The 19,344-nt window shown below is 46.9% G+C and overlaps 1 protein-coding gene across 1 annotated transcript in view; it reads right to left on the bottom strand.

Moving 5' to 3' along the window:
* Nucleotides 1-284: 284 nt before the first annotated feature.
* The window catches only part of INSC (INSC spindle orientation adaptor protein), a 121,845-nt gene continuing 102,785 nt past the window's right edge, over nt 285-19,344 (bottom strand). Inside the window, exons 9-12 of the mRNA XM_036861206.1 lie at nt 12,862-12,928; nt 8,561-8,716; nt 6,861-6,937; nt 285-849 (exon numbers count right to left, since the gene is read on the bottom strand). Of these exons, the coding sequence (XP_036717101.1) occupies nt 721-849; nt 6,861-6,937; nt 8,561-8,716; nt 12,862-12,928 (429 nt within the window). The 3' untranslated portion in view covers nt 285-720. The remainder of the gene's footprint in view (nt 850-6,860; nt 6,938-8,560; nt 8,717-12,861; nt 12,929-19,344) is intronic.

Here is a 19,344-nt window from a genome sequence, read left to right as displayed (position 1 = left end):
TGTTTACCATGAGGTTAAGAGCAAGCCAAGGGAAACTGAGTTCCTGGGACTTTGGAAACCTTTTGATTTCTCACTAAATCACTCAGAAATCAACCCATTTATGCGGCTATGAAAACAATATACTTTCTATGCAGTTTTAATAGTTGAGAAAGTTTTTGTGGCATGAAACCTTGGGAAGCAAGAAGTTAGCCTAAGACATAATTTAATCAGAAAATTCAAGACACATTTCATGTGATTTCATTTATTAAAGAATAAAACTAGAACTTCCAGTATATTCTGTCCAACTATGAAATGCATTTAAAATCTTTTAGAAAGAGCAATTCCAACTTTGAAAAAAAAGAAAAACTGCTGGGCAGCTAAAATACTCTTGTTATCAGATTTTTTTTTAAAAAAATGAGGCAAGGTTATATAGTGAGAGTAGAGAAAGCAAAAGGAAGTGAAATCACCCATGACAATCTGTCATATTAGCCATTATGCATTTCAACATCTGCAACTGAAAAGTCACAGAAGTCAAAAAATAAAAACAAAAAAGACTCCCAAGGACCACAAACTGCCTGATGATGTTACTATAATGTTTAGCCCTCTGTTAATTTCACATAAAAAATAAATTAAGTATAAATAAGGAGGTGAGGGGGCTGGTGTGTGGTCAGGTGCGTTCACAGGTGTGTACTCAGAGGGGGCTTGAGAGTGAGGCCGAATGCCTTTCGTCTCCCATACTTGCTACACAAAACTCTCCTCCATGTTGCTGCAGAGTAAGAAAGAGTCCACAAGCCGGGGCTGGACCAGCTGCTGGAAGTCAGAGTCCTGGAGGCCTTCAGGACAGACCCCGGCCAATCTACGCAGAGCAGCCTGAGGAGAAAACAGAAGAGATCAGACTGGGCCTTCACCTTCCCTGAGAGATGCATTTCAGTAAGTGGCTCATTTACCAGCCAATTTGAGCTGATCATCACCTTGACACCTTAGTGATATGGTCCTTTTTGTCACTTGGTCACCATAGCAACCTTATTACATAGTCACCTGATTTCAATGGTACCTTGATCACTAAAGGGGATGTCATCTGAAAGTTTTCATGATCTCAATAGTCTTGCCATCTTGGTTTTTCAGTCATCTTAGGAAATTGATTGTTTTGAAGATCTGTCACTTTAAGGATTTGGTCAATTTAGTGACATATTTAATTTCAAGATTTATCTTAGAGACTGGAACTGCCAGAAGCATCAGTGGAATTATATTCTCACTTCCAGGTCTCTATAGGAACCTTAGAACAGCAAGGGCTATTCATTTATCCATAAATTCAGCAAGGCTCTGAGCAAAGCATTTTGGGATGGGAAGGAGGGGAGAGAGAGAGAGAAGAAGGAGGGTCATAAAGTTGAAGGAAATGGAATTTCTGCCACCAAGATGGGGATGAACAGGAAAGAGAAGTGCAGGCAGAATGAAACTACTGCCCAGGTCCCCATACACTGAGTGTTGCACTCTTCCCTGTGTACACCATCTTGTTTTACATCCATGTGCCCTTGCTCAGATCTTTCCCATGACGTAAAACCCCTCCCCAACTGTTTTTTAGGTTTTTATTCCCACATCAGACTCTAAGCTCCCCAAGGATAGAGACTGTTTTATTTTTCTCTGTATCTACAAAGGTATGCTGAAAAAAAAACCCGAACAAATGTTGAGTTCTACTGCTAGAGTAACCTGAAACTGTAAACGTGAGCTGTGTACCTACCTAGACCTCTTTGCCAGTTAGCTGAGGCCATGCATACTAAGTGCCCAATGAATATTAATTCCTTCCATCTTCTCAAGCCTGAACAGAGCAAGGAATAAGGTGGGAGCTTAAGGATGCCCTTCCCTTGGGAAACAAAGAGAGAGGGGACTATCTTGAGTGGCAGAAGAAGCAAAGAAGGAGGAATGCCAACTCTTACTGAGTGTCGACATAGTATCTCATTTAATCCCCACAGGATACAGCAAGGTAAGTATCATGATCTCCAATTTAGAAATAAGGAGACAGACTCAGAGAGCAAAAGTGGCCCTCCCAAGATCACACAGCAGCCCAACTCCAGGGCCCTCATACCTACACACACAGAGACAGGATGCTGCAAGCCCAGGACACTAGGTTATACTGAGTACAAGGCAAACATATAACTCATTACCTAGACATGAGAAGTAATCTATTGCTGAGAAATCACCAAGTTGGTGAAAAGAGAGGATGGCTTAAGTTGTCTGTTGGACTAACAGACACTGCCATGTCCAAGCTGGTTCAAGGAGAAGGGATATGCATCTCTGTTCACATGAACAGGGTCTTAGACACTGGTGGCAGGAAGGAGACTCCAGGAGACTGTCTCTAACTAGTGTGTCCTGCCTCTCCTGGGGTATGATTTCCCCAAGGGCTAAAAGGCTGAACTCCATTGCACTTTCTGATTCCTCTGGGCTCCAACTGGGAGAAATAACCTTACTGCCTTTGAGTTGTTACAGTAAAAATGGAACCAGGGATCTTCCACAGATATGAGAATATAAAACCATCGATGTGTTTTTACATCATCAAGCATAAAAATAAAGCAAAAGAGAGGGAAGAAAAAAGAGAGACAAAGAAATAGAAAATAAACCCATGAAAAGAGAAAATGTAGAAGAAGAAAATAACAGAGAGACAGAAAAAAAGAGACAGCATCAGAAAAACAGAACAAGAAGGAACTATTAAAAGAGAGAGGGCTTCCCTGGTGGTGCAGTGGTTAAGAATCCGCGCGCCAATGCAGGGGACACAGGTTCGAGCCCTGGTCTGGGAAGATCCCACATGCCACAGAGCAACTAAGCCCGTGCACCACAACTACTGAGCCTGCGCTCTAGAGCCCGCAAGCCACAACTACTGAGCCTGCATGCCACAACTATTGAAGTGCATGTGCCTAGAGCCCGTGCTCTGCAACAAGAGAAGCCACCGCACTAAGAAGCCCATTCACCAAAACGAAGAGTAGCCCCCACTCGCTGCAACTAGAGAAAGCCCATACACAGCAACGAAGACCCAACACAGCCAAAAATTAATTAATTAATTAATTTTTAAAAAAAGAGAGAGAGATGAACTTGGGAAAGAAAAGAGACCAAGCATAACAGGGAGATCAAGAGAGAAAGAGATGGTATCAGAGAAAAAGAGAGCACACCCTGGGGGTGGGAGGATAATAGGAGAGAGATAGGAGGAGGTGAAGAGGTAGTAGAGATGGGGGAGAGGACTAAGGAGATAAAAAGAATGGGGGAGGGGAAAGAAGGAGAGAGAACCATCCCTAAGGGAGGAGGCAACCTCTAGACAGAGAGAAAAGCAAAACACAAGAGAGAGAGAACTAGAAACAGACCCAAAAAACCACGAAGGCAAATAGATACCCTCCTCTCCCCAGGGTCCTCAGAAAGTGTGCAGGATTCATCATGAACCCAAATGGTCTCAGAGCACCCCCTCCTCAGCATCCAGGAGCTCAAAGGATCCTTCACCCTTCTGAAGCCTTTTACTTGGGCTCCGCTTTCCTCAGAAGGTTAACAACCTTCCCAGCGTCTCATTACCAGACAGTCTGAAAACACTCAAGAATTAAACAAGCCCCGTAGCCCACTGACAGCCGCTTCATTAAGGAAAAATCAATTCTGTTTGCAAGAGGCAATCCATGCTGCCACTTTTCCAGATGTGGGAGATGATAATTGAAATGTCCTCCCTTCACCTGAATAGAGTCTTTGAAACTGGGAAGAAGGCTTGGGGGGCGGGCAGGAGAGGTAGCCTCCAACTCCATCTGCCAGGCCAGGCTCCAAGCAGCCCCCATCTCACCAGCCAGGGGGCTGCACTCAAGTATGGAGCCCCTTCTGGGAGCCAAATCACAAACAAACAAACACCCACCAACACTGGGGGCTGGGGGATGGGCAGACAAGTCCATCAGTCCCTCAGCCAGGCAAGAAACAGTCACCAAACCCAAGGTCCCATGGAGATACAAGAGCTGGAAAAGGGACCCAGCCATGAGAAGGTTCCAGGGTAGAGGGGGAGAAATACAGATCCCCTCCCATGAGCCAAGGTAGCATGACTAGGGCCACAAGACATAAGGGGAGAAAGCATGGCTGGAAGCAAGATGGTCAGGGCAAAAAGTCAAGACATACAGCATCAGGCAGGCCTGTGTTTGAATTCCAAGAGCCTCCCCTTATAACCTTTTATAACACCTAAAACACAGGATAACACAACATGCTTCCTGCTGGGGAAAACAAAATCTGAGCAGGCAGCTCCAAGCCGCAGAGAACTCCCAGGAAGCCTCAAGGAGGAGGATTTGGTATGAGCCTTGAAGGCGGTGCTGGCAGAGCTATAGAGAGGATATCTGCTTGGGACAAGGGCCAAAGCACAGTGTCAGGGTTGTTCAGGGCACTCTGACCTGAGCTGGACAGGGCCTGGAGGCAGTGGACAGCCTTCAGACCCCAGGTGGGTCAGAGCCAGGCTGTGAAGGGCTAAGCACGTGGACAGTAGGCCATAGGTAACAGGGAACCAGGGAAGGGTTGCTCATGGAAAGGTCATGATCGTAAACTGTCATGAGGAAAATGAGGCCAGCAGCCACAGGAAGGATGGATTCAGAAGGAAGGGGCTCTATTCAGCATCCAACAACCTGTCCACAGGAGAAATGTAATCCCTTGACCACCGGAAAGTCCTTCAAGTGATTGAAAATAGAGGCCAAGCCCTTCTGTGTGCTCTCCTTCAAACTAATGATAGAAATGGAAAAGGAATCATAACAAGCCCACGTGTCTGAATGGAGCTTTATAGTTTCTCAACATTTTCTCAGGCCTATTCAGTGTCAGGCAGTTGCTGGCTGCCCAAGTTGTGAAGATAAGGTAGTTGGGGCCAATGATTATGTGTTTGCCAGGTATTAACTGTCTCCATTTACTCACTAGACCAGACAAAATTAAGGTCTGTGAACTTGCATGAAAAAAATTACATCTTTACATTCACTGCCCTCTTACTGAAACAGCCTTTCCTTCAGCTGTGTGTGAATGTAGCAACAGATCAAGACGTCTCAGTGATGCCTATTACTTGTTCACCAATAGAAATCACAGACACTTTTGTAACTGAGGAGGACCCTATGGGGCCTTCCTGGAACGTCCCCCTCAATATCCTCTACCTGCCTCTTGTCTGTAGAAAAACTTTAGTCTCCTAGGCTTCCCCGAGTTCCAAAGAGTACATTTAATCAGAGAAGTGAGAAAATGCAGAAAGAAAGGAAAACAGTCAAGCAAGACAAACTAATAAGAGTTTAGCCATTAAACAAAGTCAAGGACCTTTAGTTCCTCCTCAGGGGATATAGATAAAATTCTGAGCCATGTCCTTTGAACTCTTTTACAGATACTGAAACCTCCACCAGGTGGAAGAAGTTAACTGTATGCTGCCCACATAGACCCCAGACCTGTTGGAACCAGAAGGTTGATGATGCTGACTCCTGATTACCTCATCACCAACCAATCAGAAGGATGTCCATGAGCTGATCACACACCACACAACCCCCGTCCCTTACCCTGTCTTTAAAAAATTTTCCCTGAAAGCCTTCGGAGAGTTTGGGCCTTTTAAGCCCTATCTACCTGGACTCCTCACTTGGCAACCTGCAGTACCCACTGCACTTTCCTTCACCACAACCCGGTGTCAGTCGATTGGCTTTACTGTGCATGGGCAAGCAGACCTAAGTTTGGTTCAGTAAATTACAGTTTTTGGAGGTACCTTCAATATTATTTATGCTCATTGCTAATGAAGACTTGAGGCTAGATTTTATGTAATGAGTTAATTTAAAAGTGTATATATATATATATATATATATATATATATATTAACATATCACCTGTTTTGATAGTCTAATAATTATTTTAATATGATTGTTTTCCTTTTAATTCTATATATTTTACTTTATGCATTTATGCAGTAAGACAGGTGTGTCTGACTGTGATGCCTGCTGCTCCTACCACCATACAATGCCTGTCAGGAGCTCCCAGAAACGGGATGAGCTCAGTTAAAAAAAAAAAAAAAAAAAAAGGATGGGGTGAGAAGGGGCTTTATTGTGAAACAGCTTGAAAGACCTCTAGATCCATCCCTTCTCCTGCACAGTCTTTGAGGACAAATCAAAGATCTGGCACCCCCTTCTGGAAGTTAAAGGGCTTTTACAACGGGCTTCCCTGCTCCTGGATGCTTCCAGCTGCTCTGCTCTAGGATTTAATACAGCCCAGCAGGGAGGATACAGAGACAAGTCGTGTGTTCCCCATCTGGTGCTGTTGGTACTTTCATGGTGGACCCAAGCATCAAGAAGTTGGGTGGCGACCTCCCAGGATGTGCTAGCTTGGTTGGGGGTGAAGATCCTGGGGACTGGCTGAATAATCCTCTGTCCTGTCCTGTCCTACTCCACAAAGGAGGAGGGAGCTACGAAGCTGGAAGAGAACCGATAGAGGGGCTCTATCTGAGGAGGAAAGGAGGCTTCCTCACAGTGTCCGCCTTGGAACGGGCAGAAGACATCTTACTCCAGCTACCACATGCTGCAAGCACCATAGCGTCTCCACCACCACCCAGCATCCTGCCAGCTGGGCCCCTCTGCTCTAGACCGGCTGTTAGATCCCCCAGGACCTCAAAGGTACTAAATGTGTGGTAATGGGGGTTCCCCAGGCCTCTGCCTTTCACATATATGACCTCATAAAATTTTCATCACAATCTTATGAATTAAGTGAAACAAGTATTACTCTTTTAAAGAGAAAAAGCATTTTAAAGAGAAAAACAGAAACCCAGAATAAGTTGTCTGGCTTACCCAAGCCAATCGTGGCATAGCCTGTTCCCCGGTCCCTGGTCTGCAACCCCAAAGCCCAGGAAGAAAGCTGGGGGAAGACTGGGAACTCACCAGGCAGGCCACCAGCACGGCGTCACTGCTGTTCCTCTCGGAGGGTGAGCGACAGAGTTCAATGAGGCGGGACATACCTGCGTGAGACACGGGGAGACCCTCACGCCCAGGTCGGGGTGGGCCTGGCCAGGCCTGACCCGGAGGTGCTCCCATCTCTCACACACAGTCCTCTGCACGGGGTCCTGTGGAGGGACGTGGCTGCCGGTCGGCAGGGAAGAGGGTTAAACCTCCCCGAGGAGCTTGTCGGGGAGACTTTCTGCTCCCTCAGGTGTGAATGGACCCTGGTCAGGGCCAGGATGTGCTGGAGCATCAAAACCAAACCCCTGAGCGCCAGACCACCGGCCAGGATGGAGCTCACCCACAGCGTGGAGGCATGAGCCGCAGAGGATACTGCAGGTCTTCCTGAGAAAGAACTTCCCACGCAGCTTTTTGTGGTTTTACCAGCTATAGTCAACATTTACATCTTCATCAGTGGAACTTCCTAGTACCTCTCCACCCCACCAACTGCCCATTTGAGTCAGAAAATATATTGTGGCTAAAATTACAGAAGACTACAGATTGAGTACACTAATATTTCCTAAGCCTTTACAGAGGAAAGTGAAATAAATGACTTTGCTGTTCAACGCAAATTGACTTTTTCAAACTCTAACAATGGAAAAGAATAACTCGTTATAAGATAGTAATGAAAGGTATGCAGACGGATTCTGCCTGTATGTATTTATCCCCCATAAAGTCGTTTTGGAGCCAGAACTCTCTGCTGCCCCAAGGCCACCTCCTGCTGTCCTCTCTGCTGCCCCAAGGCCACCTCCTGCTGTCCTCTCTGCTGCCCCAAGGCCACCTCCTGCTGTCCTCTCTGCTGCCCCAAGGCCGCCTCCTGCTGTCCTCCAAGTGCCTGGACAGTCGGCAACACTGCCAGCTCCTGCCTCCACCTGGGTGCGCTTTCCTAGCCCTCACAGCCGGATAACTCCCGGAGCCACAGCTGAAGAGTCACCTCCTTGTTCCAACATTATCTGAACCACCCGGATAAGTGTGGGCTACTTCCTCTGTGTGCCAATTGTGCCATTGACATCCTTTGAGCGTCGCTCTGTGATACTCAAGTGCAAATTTTTCTTTCCATATCCGCCACCTCCGTTAGGCTATAGGCCGCTGTGGTTAGGATGCGGGTATAATCAGTGTTATATGCCCAGCACTCAGAACAGAGCCTACCATAGAGTGAGTGCTCTGGAAACATTTGTTGGGTAAATAAGTGACTGACTGAATGAATGAATGAGTGATTTAATGAGTGAATTAATGAAAGAGTTAATGGTGGATAAATGAAGTAGTGAATGAGTTAATGAATGAATGAACAAAAGGATGAATTCATGAGTGAATGAATGTGTGGATAAGTAAATGAGTAAGCAAATAACTGAGTGAATGAATGAATGAGAAAATGAATGAGTGAATGGGGTCCTTGTTAACAGGAAGCCTACAAGTGAGTCACTCTTCTGGCCAACTTAAACCTCTCTAGACTCCTCCCCTCTCTTGCTTCAGCCCCAGGGGAAAGGAGGCTATGTTGGGGCTGCACCCTGGGCCCCCATGCCAGCATCTCCCAGCACAGTCGGCCCTGCTCTGAGTCCTCCGTCACCACCGCCACCATGAAATCAGGACTGCTCCCAGCCCCGGCGCCCCTCTCCGCCCCTGACACAGCCAGCACCACTTACAGCTCAGCCGCACGGCCTCCCGTGCCACATCTGGGTCTCGGCTGAGACGGGCCAGGGTCACTGCAGCCTTCTGCTGGACTCGCTCGCAGGCTGCCACCTCGGCGGGGGTCCCAGACCTTGGCTTCTCAGACAGCAGGCCCATGATAAGCTGGACCCCTGGGTGGAAAGCGATGAACAGTTGGTAGCTGCCCAAGCAGGGAGACTTCCTCTAGGGGCCAGCTGCATGGAGCTGCAGGCTCAAGCAAAGGCTGTCGGGATGACTCGGGGCTCTCAACCACAGGAGAAACTTGGACAAGTCCTCCTCTTTTTCTCCTTCTGCCCTGGGGGAGTCTCTGATTCCACATACCAAGTCACTATGCCCCTGGAAGGGACATCTGGAGAATATCCTTTTAATTTCCTTTAAATGCTATTACTGAGCTTTTACTACATCCCTGATGCTGTGCTAAATACACAGTAAATGCACGAACCCTAAAACCTCCCAGTAGCCTCATAAACTAAGTACTATATAATAATTCACTTTGAGGCCCAGAGAGAGGTGAAGTATCTTGCCCAGGGTCACACAGTAAGTAGCTGGGGAGCTGGTATCAGAACTCAGATAATCTGGTTACCCTCCAGCACCTCTTCACCTCTGATGCTGGTTGCATCTGAGACAGGTCCAGAGGTAATGGGTCCCCCTGGTGGGAGGTGACCCAAACCTAGACTGGATAATCACTAGATCAAATGTTTTAGAGGGGTATCATGTACTGGAAGAGAGTGGAGTAGTTGGACCGAGACATTTAGGCTTGAATTTGGTCAGCTGAGAGCCTCTCCACCCTTCCCTGAAGCCAGATCTGTCCTCTGATTGGCCTACGAAACCACACCCACATCCACTCCCACGTCATGCCTTTGCCCATCTAATTCTTTCTGCAGGGGATGTCCTTTGCCTCTCACTCTCCATCTAAATCGTTCCCATCCTGCAGGTTGTAGTAAAAGTCCATCTTCTGTGGGAGGTATTCCTCAGCTGCCCCAGCCCACACCCTTCTTTCCTGCACAGAGTGGCACTTGCCAGCTTAGAATTTCAACCAGACATGGCCCACAGGTGTATTTTTGCTTTTTTTTCTTGCTTTACACAGTGTTTAATTTTTTTTAAAGTTTTTGCTAATATGCAAATTGGGAGATTTCCATAAAAATCCAGATTTCTGGCATCTGAAAAATTACTTCCTGATCTGAGAACACTGGGCCCACATTTCCACATAACAACAATTTGCTGAAGCTTATTATAAGCTTACTCTTTTAAATGAGATTGATCCAGTCCATGTTGAGCCCACGTCATCCATTTATATCACCTGTGTGGGTCCTGCAGGCATCTAAGTTTGCAACCTGTAACTTAGACCATAGAACCTGAAGGGTCCTTAGAGTTCTTCTAGCACAACCCCTGCCTCTCTCCCCCATTTCACAGATGAGTACCTGAGGTGTGGAGAGAGGAGGTGACTTCTCAAGTTCACATAGGAGTCACTTCCTGGCCAGTACCTCAGTCATGTGCCTCTCCAAATCTTACTTGAACCAGATGCAATTTCTAAGCCTCCTAGATCCCAGTTCAGGGGGCAGTGAGTAACGTAGTTGTGGACCCTGAGATTATTCAGTCCTGGGGAGGGGCCATTTCTCTCTCTGGTGATCTGTATAAGTGCCCCATTTCTCCCTCCTACAGCCCCAGGGAATGCTGCAGGCCCTGCCTTTCTTAGCCCCTATTGGCTCTGCCACCACAAACTCTGATCCCGGGGCAAGGGGCTTCTCTCCAAACCCCCTCCCTGGCCACTGAATGGAACACCGTCTTCTGGCTTCTTATGCCCACAATGTCCCTAAGACAAAGTCATAGCTATTAATGTCCTGAGTATATATGGCATGACCTATGGGGACATAAACAGGGGGCACCAAAATGACAACTTCAGGAAGTGCCACAAGATTAAGAAATTTTACTAATTCCTCCAGGTCAAGGTTCCCATAAAGAAGTCACTTTCCAAATCCCAGCTTCGTACCTAGAGTCTGACAAAAAATAGTTTCTCATATACGAGCAGGTGAGCACCATGGGGGCAAGGATTTTTGTCCACTTCCTGAATGGGTGTATCCAAAGTATTCAGAATAGTGCTTAGCTCAAATATTTGGGAATGAATATCAAATGAATGAATGTGAATGTATTCATGTTAGAAGCCTCACAAATGTATAAAAAACAAAGTTTCCTTTAAATGTATACCTTATAAGTCTTATCTAGAAAAAGATAAGATGCAATGAAATTGGGGCTGCCTACAAAATCCAGAATGTGTTTCCTAAGTTCTGGCCAGACTCAGTGCCACAAAAGTTGCCTGAGAGTTGTGGGCAGTTACAGCTTAGAGACCAGGTCCCAAAGCCACGTTCCCTCCTCAACATTTTCTCCAGCTCAGCCCCAGCCCCCGAGGGAGAAGCAAAACTAGCTGAAAGGGCAATGCTGATGCCACTGGATTGACAAATAAGAGCTTGGCCTGCCCTGGCCTGCCTCCCAGTGTAAGGGTGACCAGTGGTCACAGTTTCTGACCTTCCAGGATGGCCCATTCATCCAGCTCCTCACCACCAACACTCACACACAGTTCAGGGCAGGACAGAGACAAAATCACCAGGCTTCAGGACAAAGCATGTCAGCGTCTCAAGCATCCTGGTGGGAGGACTTCCTTTCAAAGCACAACGAGGCTTGCCCTGTCCAGACCAAGGAGTCCTACTGTCTTCCAGTGATCCCTGGCTGAATCACCCCCACTGCTGGTCCCTCAAACCCTGCCCCACTTTGGTAAATAGTTTCTTCATCAAACTCTCTTCATTTAAACCCTATGAGACGGGCACTGTTTCCTGAAAGAGCAGATACACATAGCACAGAGCTCATTCTGTGCCTGACACTCTTCTAACATGCTTTATATTAATCCCCGCATCATCCCTGTGAGGTAGATATTACTGTTGTTCCCATTTTGCAGATGGAAGAATGGAGGTCACAAAACTAGTAAATAACAGAGCCAGGATTCAAGCCCAGGCAATCGTTTCCAATCTTCACAGTCTCAACCACTATGCCCCTCCTTCCTCTGCTGCATTACTTTACTGCAGATGTCACGCTTTTGTCATGTTATCACTTTTGTCCAGTTGGGGTCTCCTTCTAGACTGTGTGAGATACTCTAGAACAAAGGCAAGGACTTATCTATGTGTTCTCACTGTCCAGCACAATGCCAAGAACCTAGTAGGTCTCAATAACTTTACTGAATGAGCCAGTCAATAGCACTTGGTAAACCATAAAATCCTCCACAGATGCCAGATACTCCAATCCCAAATCCATTGGCCTATGGAGACCCACTCCCACTGACCACTTGAACTACAGGCTCTGGGTGCTGAAGGAACAGGCCACAAAAGACACCCTTTCAGCCTCTCAGCCTCAACCAGCTCAACAAGGTTTCTCATTATTAGCCCAATCACATAAAATTAACACAAAATGATGCCTTTCAATTAGTTATAGAGCAATGGGGGATGGGGAAAGTGTACGTGTGTTAAAACAGTGGGGCAACCTGGGAGAAGGGGCTTAACAGGCTCAGAGGCAGCTGCCTAGGCTCCCAGCACACTCCTCATTAACAACTCTTGGTTTCCAACTGGTTGCTAATTGCTCTCCTATTTCTCAGTCACAGGAAGCCCTCACCACTTTGCTCCCAGCTGCAAGGCAGCCAGCTGACCTGCCCTCCAGTGGAGGCTTCTAGATCAGCTTCTGGGCACCTCACCTGAACCTTGGTGACACCCTCCAAGGTGGGAGGTGGGAGTAGTGGAGCAAGAGGAAAAAGATGCTCCCAGGTGAGGCATCAAGGGATGCAGCTGCCCTGACCTGATCCCCACCCTTCGGCTTTCCACTGTGGCCAAACCCAATATGATGAGAATGATTTAAAGTTGGAATGCATCCTTTGTAGGAATACATTTTTACTTCTGGATCATAATGAAATCTGTCTTCCCTTCACCACCTTAATTGAAATAGCAACTGCCACCCTCCTACCTTGCGTTTACCTTATCTTCTTCCCTGCTTTATTTTCTGCATCTGACGTTCTCTTCTTTTGTTCCGTGTCTGCCTCCCGCTAGATTGAAGCCCCGTGGAAGCAAGAAAACACTTACATATTGGCCCAGTTGCCCACATAAGCACACGTTCATGTGCTCCTGCAAGTGTGGAGACCCACATGTACAAATACATAGGCCTTCACACAAACACAAAGGCACAAGGTCCCATAGAGCCACATAACCTGTACAACATGCACACCACTGAAAAGACATACCGTTCTCCTGAATGATGTCAGAGGCACACTGCTCTAGGACAGACATGTTTGCCAAGATGGTCACAATCTGGAAAAGAGGATTGAGAAGCTAAGAAAATGGGAACACCTGTGCTGACAGGTGAGCCAGGAGCTACAAAGCCTTCCCTTAGCCCGTGACTGCTTATGGTCCACATGGCCCATCTTTCCATAGTATTTTCTTCCATCCTCATGGGCTTCTGCCACTCAGATGTGTTTCCCCAGTGACTGATGCCCATTCATCAGCATGTGGCTCTGGGATGGCCCCCAGGGGCCCCAGGACACTGCAGGAGAGAACAGGGTCACCTGAGTGAAGATGGAGCCTCTTATCATCTTTCTGCAGGGTCCCTTGGCCCCAGGCCCTGAAATGCATACAGAACTGGCAGATTTCTGGCTAACCCCTGCCCTGGATTGGGTTCCCTCCAATCCCAGCTTCTTGCCCTGATACTGAACCCCACCTACTTTCAACCTGAAATGAATGGAGACTAAGGTTAAGATAGAGATCATGACTAGGAAACTGAAGGCAGCATTCCACCGTAAGCCTCAGGTATTGTATGGAATCTGATGAGAATTCATGCTCAGCTACACTTTATAAGCCTGTGGGCTGCAAGCCTTGCTTGTCAGTCATGGCTGAAGGGCTCTGCCTGTAGGAAAGGGATGCTGACATCAGGTAAACACAGACCCTTGGTTACAACCTCGTGGGCTGAGCAGCCAACAGCCCACCCCAATCCCGCCCCCTGGCACAGTCAAGTTTGCACAGAGAACTCACAGCACAAAAACTGGATTAAGGATGGGCCAGCAAGGGACCTCCTACAGACCCCAAACTGTAGAGAGTGCCAAACACCACTGGAATATGTTGGAAACGTGGCACCTGTTAACTCAGATGCCACCCATGACACTGCTCCTGACATTAAATTTAGCAAAATGAAAATCCACCCACTTCGGACAGCACTCTCAAGTGGTAATTAAAATAAATAATAGAATAAAATAACACTTTTTCCTTGGTGCAGGCCTATCTCTGTTGAAAGATTTCTTCAAAGCCTGTCACATGGTATAACTGGAGGCTGTGCCAGTTAACAGTCTCCTGACACAGTTCAGGCAGCTTAGTTCTGAAACTGAATAATGCATAGTAATGTAATGTTGACCAACAAAGCGTATTATCTAGATTTTAATTGGTTCAACATTGGCATATTACTCTGGATAATAAACGCATGTAACAAATCTCTATAGGAAGGGAAAAGTTTGCCACATTTATAGAATATCTCTCTCCTCCATTCCCCACTAAACACGTGCTAGAAAGGGATACGCCTCCTTAGGCCGCTGTGGCATCCATATGTGTCAGCCCTTCAAGCTCGGACCTGGTAAGGGGCCTGGGTGGGTAAGTATGATGGGGTGGGTGGCCAGGGTAGGGACAGGACTACACCAGAAGCTTCATCCTGAAGGCCACTCTGCACCACCAGATATTTTATGAGAGGAGTGACAAACTCCTATTTACATTTTAGGAATGTAATAGGACTGAAGGAGGGTCGGTCCTTGGAAGCTCTTTTTTCCTACCCTTTTAGGATTGTGAGTGTTTGTGGGCTGAGTGAAAGGAGTTAGAAGAAAAATACAGGTAGAAGATGCAGTCAAAAAATAGAAGCTTCCCAAGGGATTTCCCTGGTGGCCCACTGGTTAAGAATCTGCCTGCCAACGCAGGGGACACGGGTCCGAGCCTTGGTCCAGGAAGATCCCACATGCCGCGGAGCAACTAAGCCCGTGCGCCACAACTACTGAGCCTGCACTCTAGAGCCTGCAAGCCACAACTACTGAGCCCGTGTGCCACAGCTATTGAAACCTGCACACCTATAGAGCCCATGCTCCACAACGAGAGGCTACCGCATTGAGAAGCCCGAGTACCGCAATGAAGAGTAGCCCCCGCTCGACACAACTAGAGAAAGCCTGCACACAGCAGCAAAGACCCAACGCAGCCAAAAAATAAATAAATAAATAAATTTATTTATTTTAAAAAAGAAAAAAAGAAAACGCATCAAATATTCAATGGTATTTTGTTTAAAAAATAAAAAATAGAAGGTGCCCAAGAGGCATAAAGTGCGCAGTCTTATGAGGAAGGAGACACAAGGCCAAGCCTGTACCAAACTGCAGTTCACTTGGCCTTCTCTGGGCGGTGAGCAGTAGCGGGGGGCACAGGCTCTGTTCTCACCACTAAGGGACAGCTCCCCTCCAACCATCACCAGCCTGGCCACTGAATAAAGATGGTTGCTTGACATACAGAGCCAAAAGAGAAGGAAGGAAGGGAGGGAGGGAGGGAGGGAGGGAAGAAGGAAAGAAAGGCGACATAAAAAAGGAAAAGGAAACCTTTGTCTGCAGCATCAGGTTCATTACACTGCAATTATTAGCTGTGTCACAGGCACAGGTAGGTCTTTGTGTCAGACTAATTTAGATCCTGTTAATGAAAATTACTTCCTCTTTACAGAACCTGTACCCCATGTGGTTTTCTGAGGTGCAGATGAAGTATTCAATTAAGCACAATTTGAATAAATGTCAATTATGCCCTGCTTTGAGTCCCCCCTTTGAAACATCCTTGTATGTACCCTGGTATAGACAGGAAGGCAGATCAACAATGTTTCTCTTCACAGTCAAGCCCAGGGATGGGATTTTAGGGACAACTGGTTTACCTTGTTGGCTACAAGATAGCAATGCTGTCAGTGGAGAGAGTACAGGAGCCAGACACAGTTTTCCCCTGTCCCAGGCTAAGTCATTCCTGTCTGTTGGTTTTTTTTTTTTTTTTTTTTTTAATTTATTTATTTTTATTTATTTATTTTTGGCTGCGTTGGGTCTTCGTTGCTGCACGCAGGCTTTCTCTAGTTGCGGCGAGCGGGGGCTACTCTTCGTTGCTGTGCACAGGCTTCTTATCGTGGTGGCTTCTCTTGTGGAGCATGGGCTGCAGATGCACAGGCTTCAGTAGTTGTGGCACACGGGCTCAGCTGCTCCGCGGCATGTGGGATCTTCCCGGACCAGGGCTCGAACCCGTGTCCCCTGCACCGGCAGGCGGACTCCTAACCACTGTGCCACCAGGGAAGCCCTGTCTGTTGGTTTTTAATTAAGTCCTATTCCTCCTGAGTGAGAGGTTACTGATCACTCCATAGTTATTTGGGGAATCAGAGGGTATCAGCCTCAAGAGAGGTTCTAGGTAAGAGGCAGTATAGCATAGTGGCTAAGTGCATGGACCAACCTATTCCAAATCTTGGCTCTGTCATTATTTTCCATCTGATCTTGACCATGTTACTTAACCTTTCTGTGCCTTGGTTAATGAGGTATATTCGTTTTCTTTTGCTGCTAAAATAAATTACCACAAACTTAGGGGCTTAAAACAACACAATTTTATCTTGCAATTCTGGGGGTCAGAAGTCCTAATTGGGTCTTATGGAGCTAAAATCAAGGTGTTGACGGAGCTGCATTCCTTCTGGTGGGTCTAGGGGAGAATCTATGTCCTTACCTTTCCCAGTTTCTAGAAGCTGGTCACACTCCTTGGCTCCTGGCACCCCACTGCTCTGACCTCTGCTTCCTCAGTCACATCTTATTCTCTCTGAGTCTGACCCTTCTGCCTTCTTCTTATAAGGATCCCTGTGGTTACACTGGGCCCACATGGATAATCCAGGATAATATTCCTATACCAAGACCCTTAATCATATCTGAAAATATCCCTTTCACCATGTAAGGTAGCCTACTCACAGGTTTGGGGAGGGGGTATTATTTGGCCTACTACAAAAGACAAAAATAAGATAATTAATAAGACTGTGATAAGTATTAAGAGACAATGTTTTGTCAAGCACCCAGATCATTCGTTAAATAAAATGAGTACTATTTGGCCCCGGGGAACAGAGTCTGAAAGGACCCAGGCCTTGAAAGATTGTGTCAAGTACCATCCAGTACAACACCCAGTGTTGCCAAGATGTGAGGCTGATGTGAGATCCCTCCCAAAGGGAGGCAAGGTACCAGAGCAGGAGAAGCCCTTCTCAGCAGAGAACCCAACAAACTTTGTGCTCATTACTTTCTGTGGCATTTTAAAATCGTTTTTCCTCTGGCCTCCCAAAGACCTTAGGAACATTGAGACAAATAGCAAATTGAACCAGAGTAACAGGGGCAATCCCATGTCACTGATTCAAGAAGAAATGCCCCCATGTGGTAAGAGGGAGGATGGCAAAGCCTTTGACAATAGCAGACACGTGGAGGAAAAGGTTTACTCTGTGCTTGTTCCGGGAACACCTGTCCACAAACCAATCTCAGGCTCATCTCACATCCTTAACAATGGCTCAGCAGTCAGCCCTGATCACACCTGGACTCTACCTCTGTGCCTTTCCTTTGCTCTGTCATAAACTAACACTGAGGACCATACCACTTAAAAGACAAGTGAGGAATACCCAGGATACCCAAATAGAGACAGGTGCTCTGATCTGATAGAGCTTATAATGCAGAAAATCTGACATATATTTAATGAAAAGTTATGATTGCTTTTATGCTGTGCAGTAATTAGGACAAAAAGGCCAAGAGTTCATAGAACTGAAATTAGAATTACTCTTTAACTACTGATGGAATATTGAGATTTCTACTGTCACTGTGTTAACTCTCTAAAGCTCCGGCAACCATGTCAACTGCAGCCCTGAGACCAGCCAGCAGAGGAAGTCCCACTGCTTCTCTGTCCTGCCCTCTTCCCTCCATGCCACTTCCTCCATCAAAGAGCAGAAAGAATCAAGACAAGAACAGTGGTCTGAAGGATGAAGGGCTCGGAGAGAGGGAGGGTGTGATCTCTTTGAACACACTTTCTCCCTCAAGGCCAGCGAGGCAAGGGGGTCCAGGAGAAGGCCCAGCCCTCTCCCTCCCTCTGATAGGTGTGATCAGGGCCCCAGGAGCTGAGAGGGCTGGACAGGCATGGAAACCAGGAGGGCACCTGCCTAGGCCCCGAGACAGACACTGCTCCCACCCTCTGGTTCCTGGTCTTCTCACAGACGGGCCCGGCTTTCCCTCCTCCCTACCAAAGGCGCGAGACTGGAGGGCTGAGCTCTAGGCTTAGGAGAGAGAACCACAAAGGCCATAAAAATGCCTTAGATGTAGGTCCCAAGCTGTTGGTAAACTAAACCAAAACACTCTCCCTGGGGATTGCAACGAGTTTGAGGTGTCATTCTCACAGTATTAGAGAGCATGTAAACGCCAGACCATGTTCTCTGGGCTTAGTTTTCCCTTGGCTTTATAGGGAGAGGTTCCTGGAGCAAATCAGGACTGGGTGTTGTGATCCTGGGCTCCTCCAAGCCTCTCTGGATCGGTAGATATGCATATATAGTCATATGCAAACAAACTCCACTGCTTTAAGTGGCTTATAGTCTCTCTCTCTCTCTCTCTCTCTCTCTCTCTCTCACACACACACACACACACACACACACACACACACACACACACACGCATGCACACATACACAGTACAACCTCCAGAAACTGACACACAGACTGAAACAATACACACCATGTATTGACTCATGCCACATTACACTCACCACCACATTAACCACATTTCCTGACCCTACCTTCCTGCCCCAATCAGATTCCTGACAGTCTCTGTCTGGACCCATCCCAATCTCTGGTTCTATCAGAGACACCTGGCCCGCTCACTACTGAGTATCTCTTTGGTTCTAACTACTTTACGAGCATTATGCCATCTAATCATCATAATGACACAAGGAGGGAGAAAATATTAGTATCCCTATTTCACAGATGAGGGAATTGTGTCTCAGAGAGGTTAAGCAATTTGTCTAAGGTCACACAGCTAGGAAATGGAGTCAGGATTTGAACTTAGGTCTGCCTGAACCCAAAGTCTGTACTGTTTCTACCATGTCATATATGTATGTGATAGGGCTGTATAAACTATAGAGGGCTTTTGCAATGTAAGTCAAAATTGCAATCCCTGGTAACTGACATTTCTGATAAATGGACTCCTGATAATGGTATTCACAGTGAGGGCTCAGAAATGCTACAAAATCTGGACATTCTAAAATGCCAAGCAGACAATGTGTCTTCATGGGAAGTGAATGTACCAGCACCGTTCACCTCTGTGAAAGCAATTAATTTCTAAAGGCCATAAAGTCATGTTCAGTGAAAGTCTCTGCTGTGGCTTAGACAGGATAACCGCATCCCTTTCACCCTAGGTTGTCACAGTTTGACAGACAGGGCAGAGGTGAGCCAGCCCTTTCCCCCCACCCTATTATCACGCCTGTAGCTGGATGCCCTGAGCAGCATGACCCCTAGAAAATACCTCCTGGAGATGAAAACACAGGCCACAAAGGGCTTGTTAGGCAGGAAGTGCTTCTGGATGCCTGACCACAACCAGCTCCCCTAGATTAGCAGAGGGGCGTGGAAGAGCCCCTCTGCTTAATTTGTTGGACACATTAAGTGGACTCAGTTTGCTGGGTTGATGGAG

This window comes from Balaenoptera musculus, chromosome 8 (assembly GCF_009873245.2).
Source record: "Balaenoptera musculus isolate JJ_BM4_2016_0621 chromosome 8, mBalMus1.pri.v3, whole genome shotgun sequence".
NCBI lineage: Eukaryota > Metazoa > Chordata > Mammalia > Artiodactyla > Balaenopteridae > Balaenoptera > Balaenoptera musculus.
Note: the sequence above shows the minus strand (reverse complement) of the source record. Positions and strands in the feature narration are given on the sequence as shown.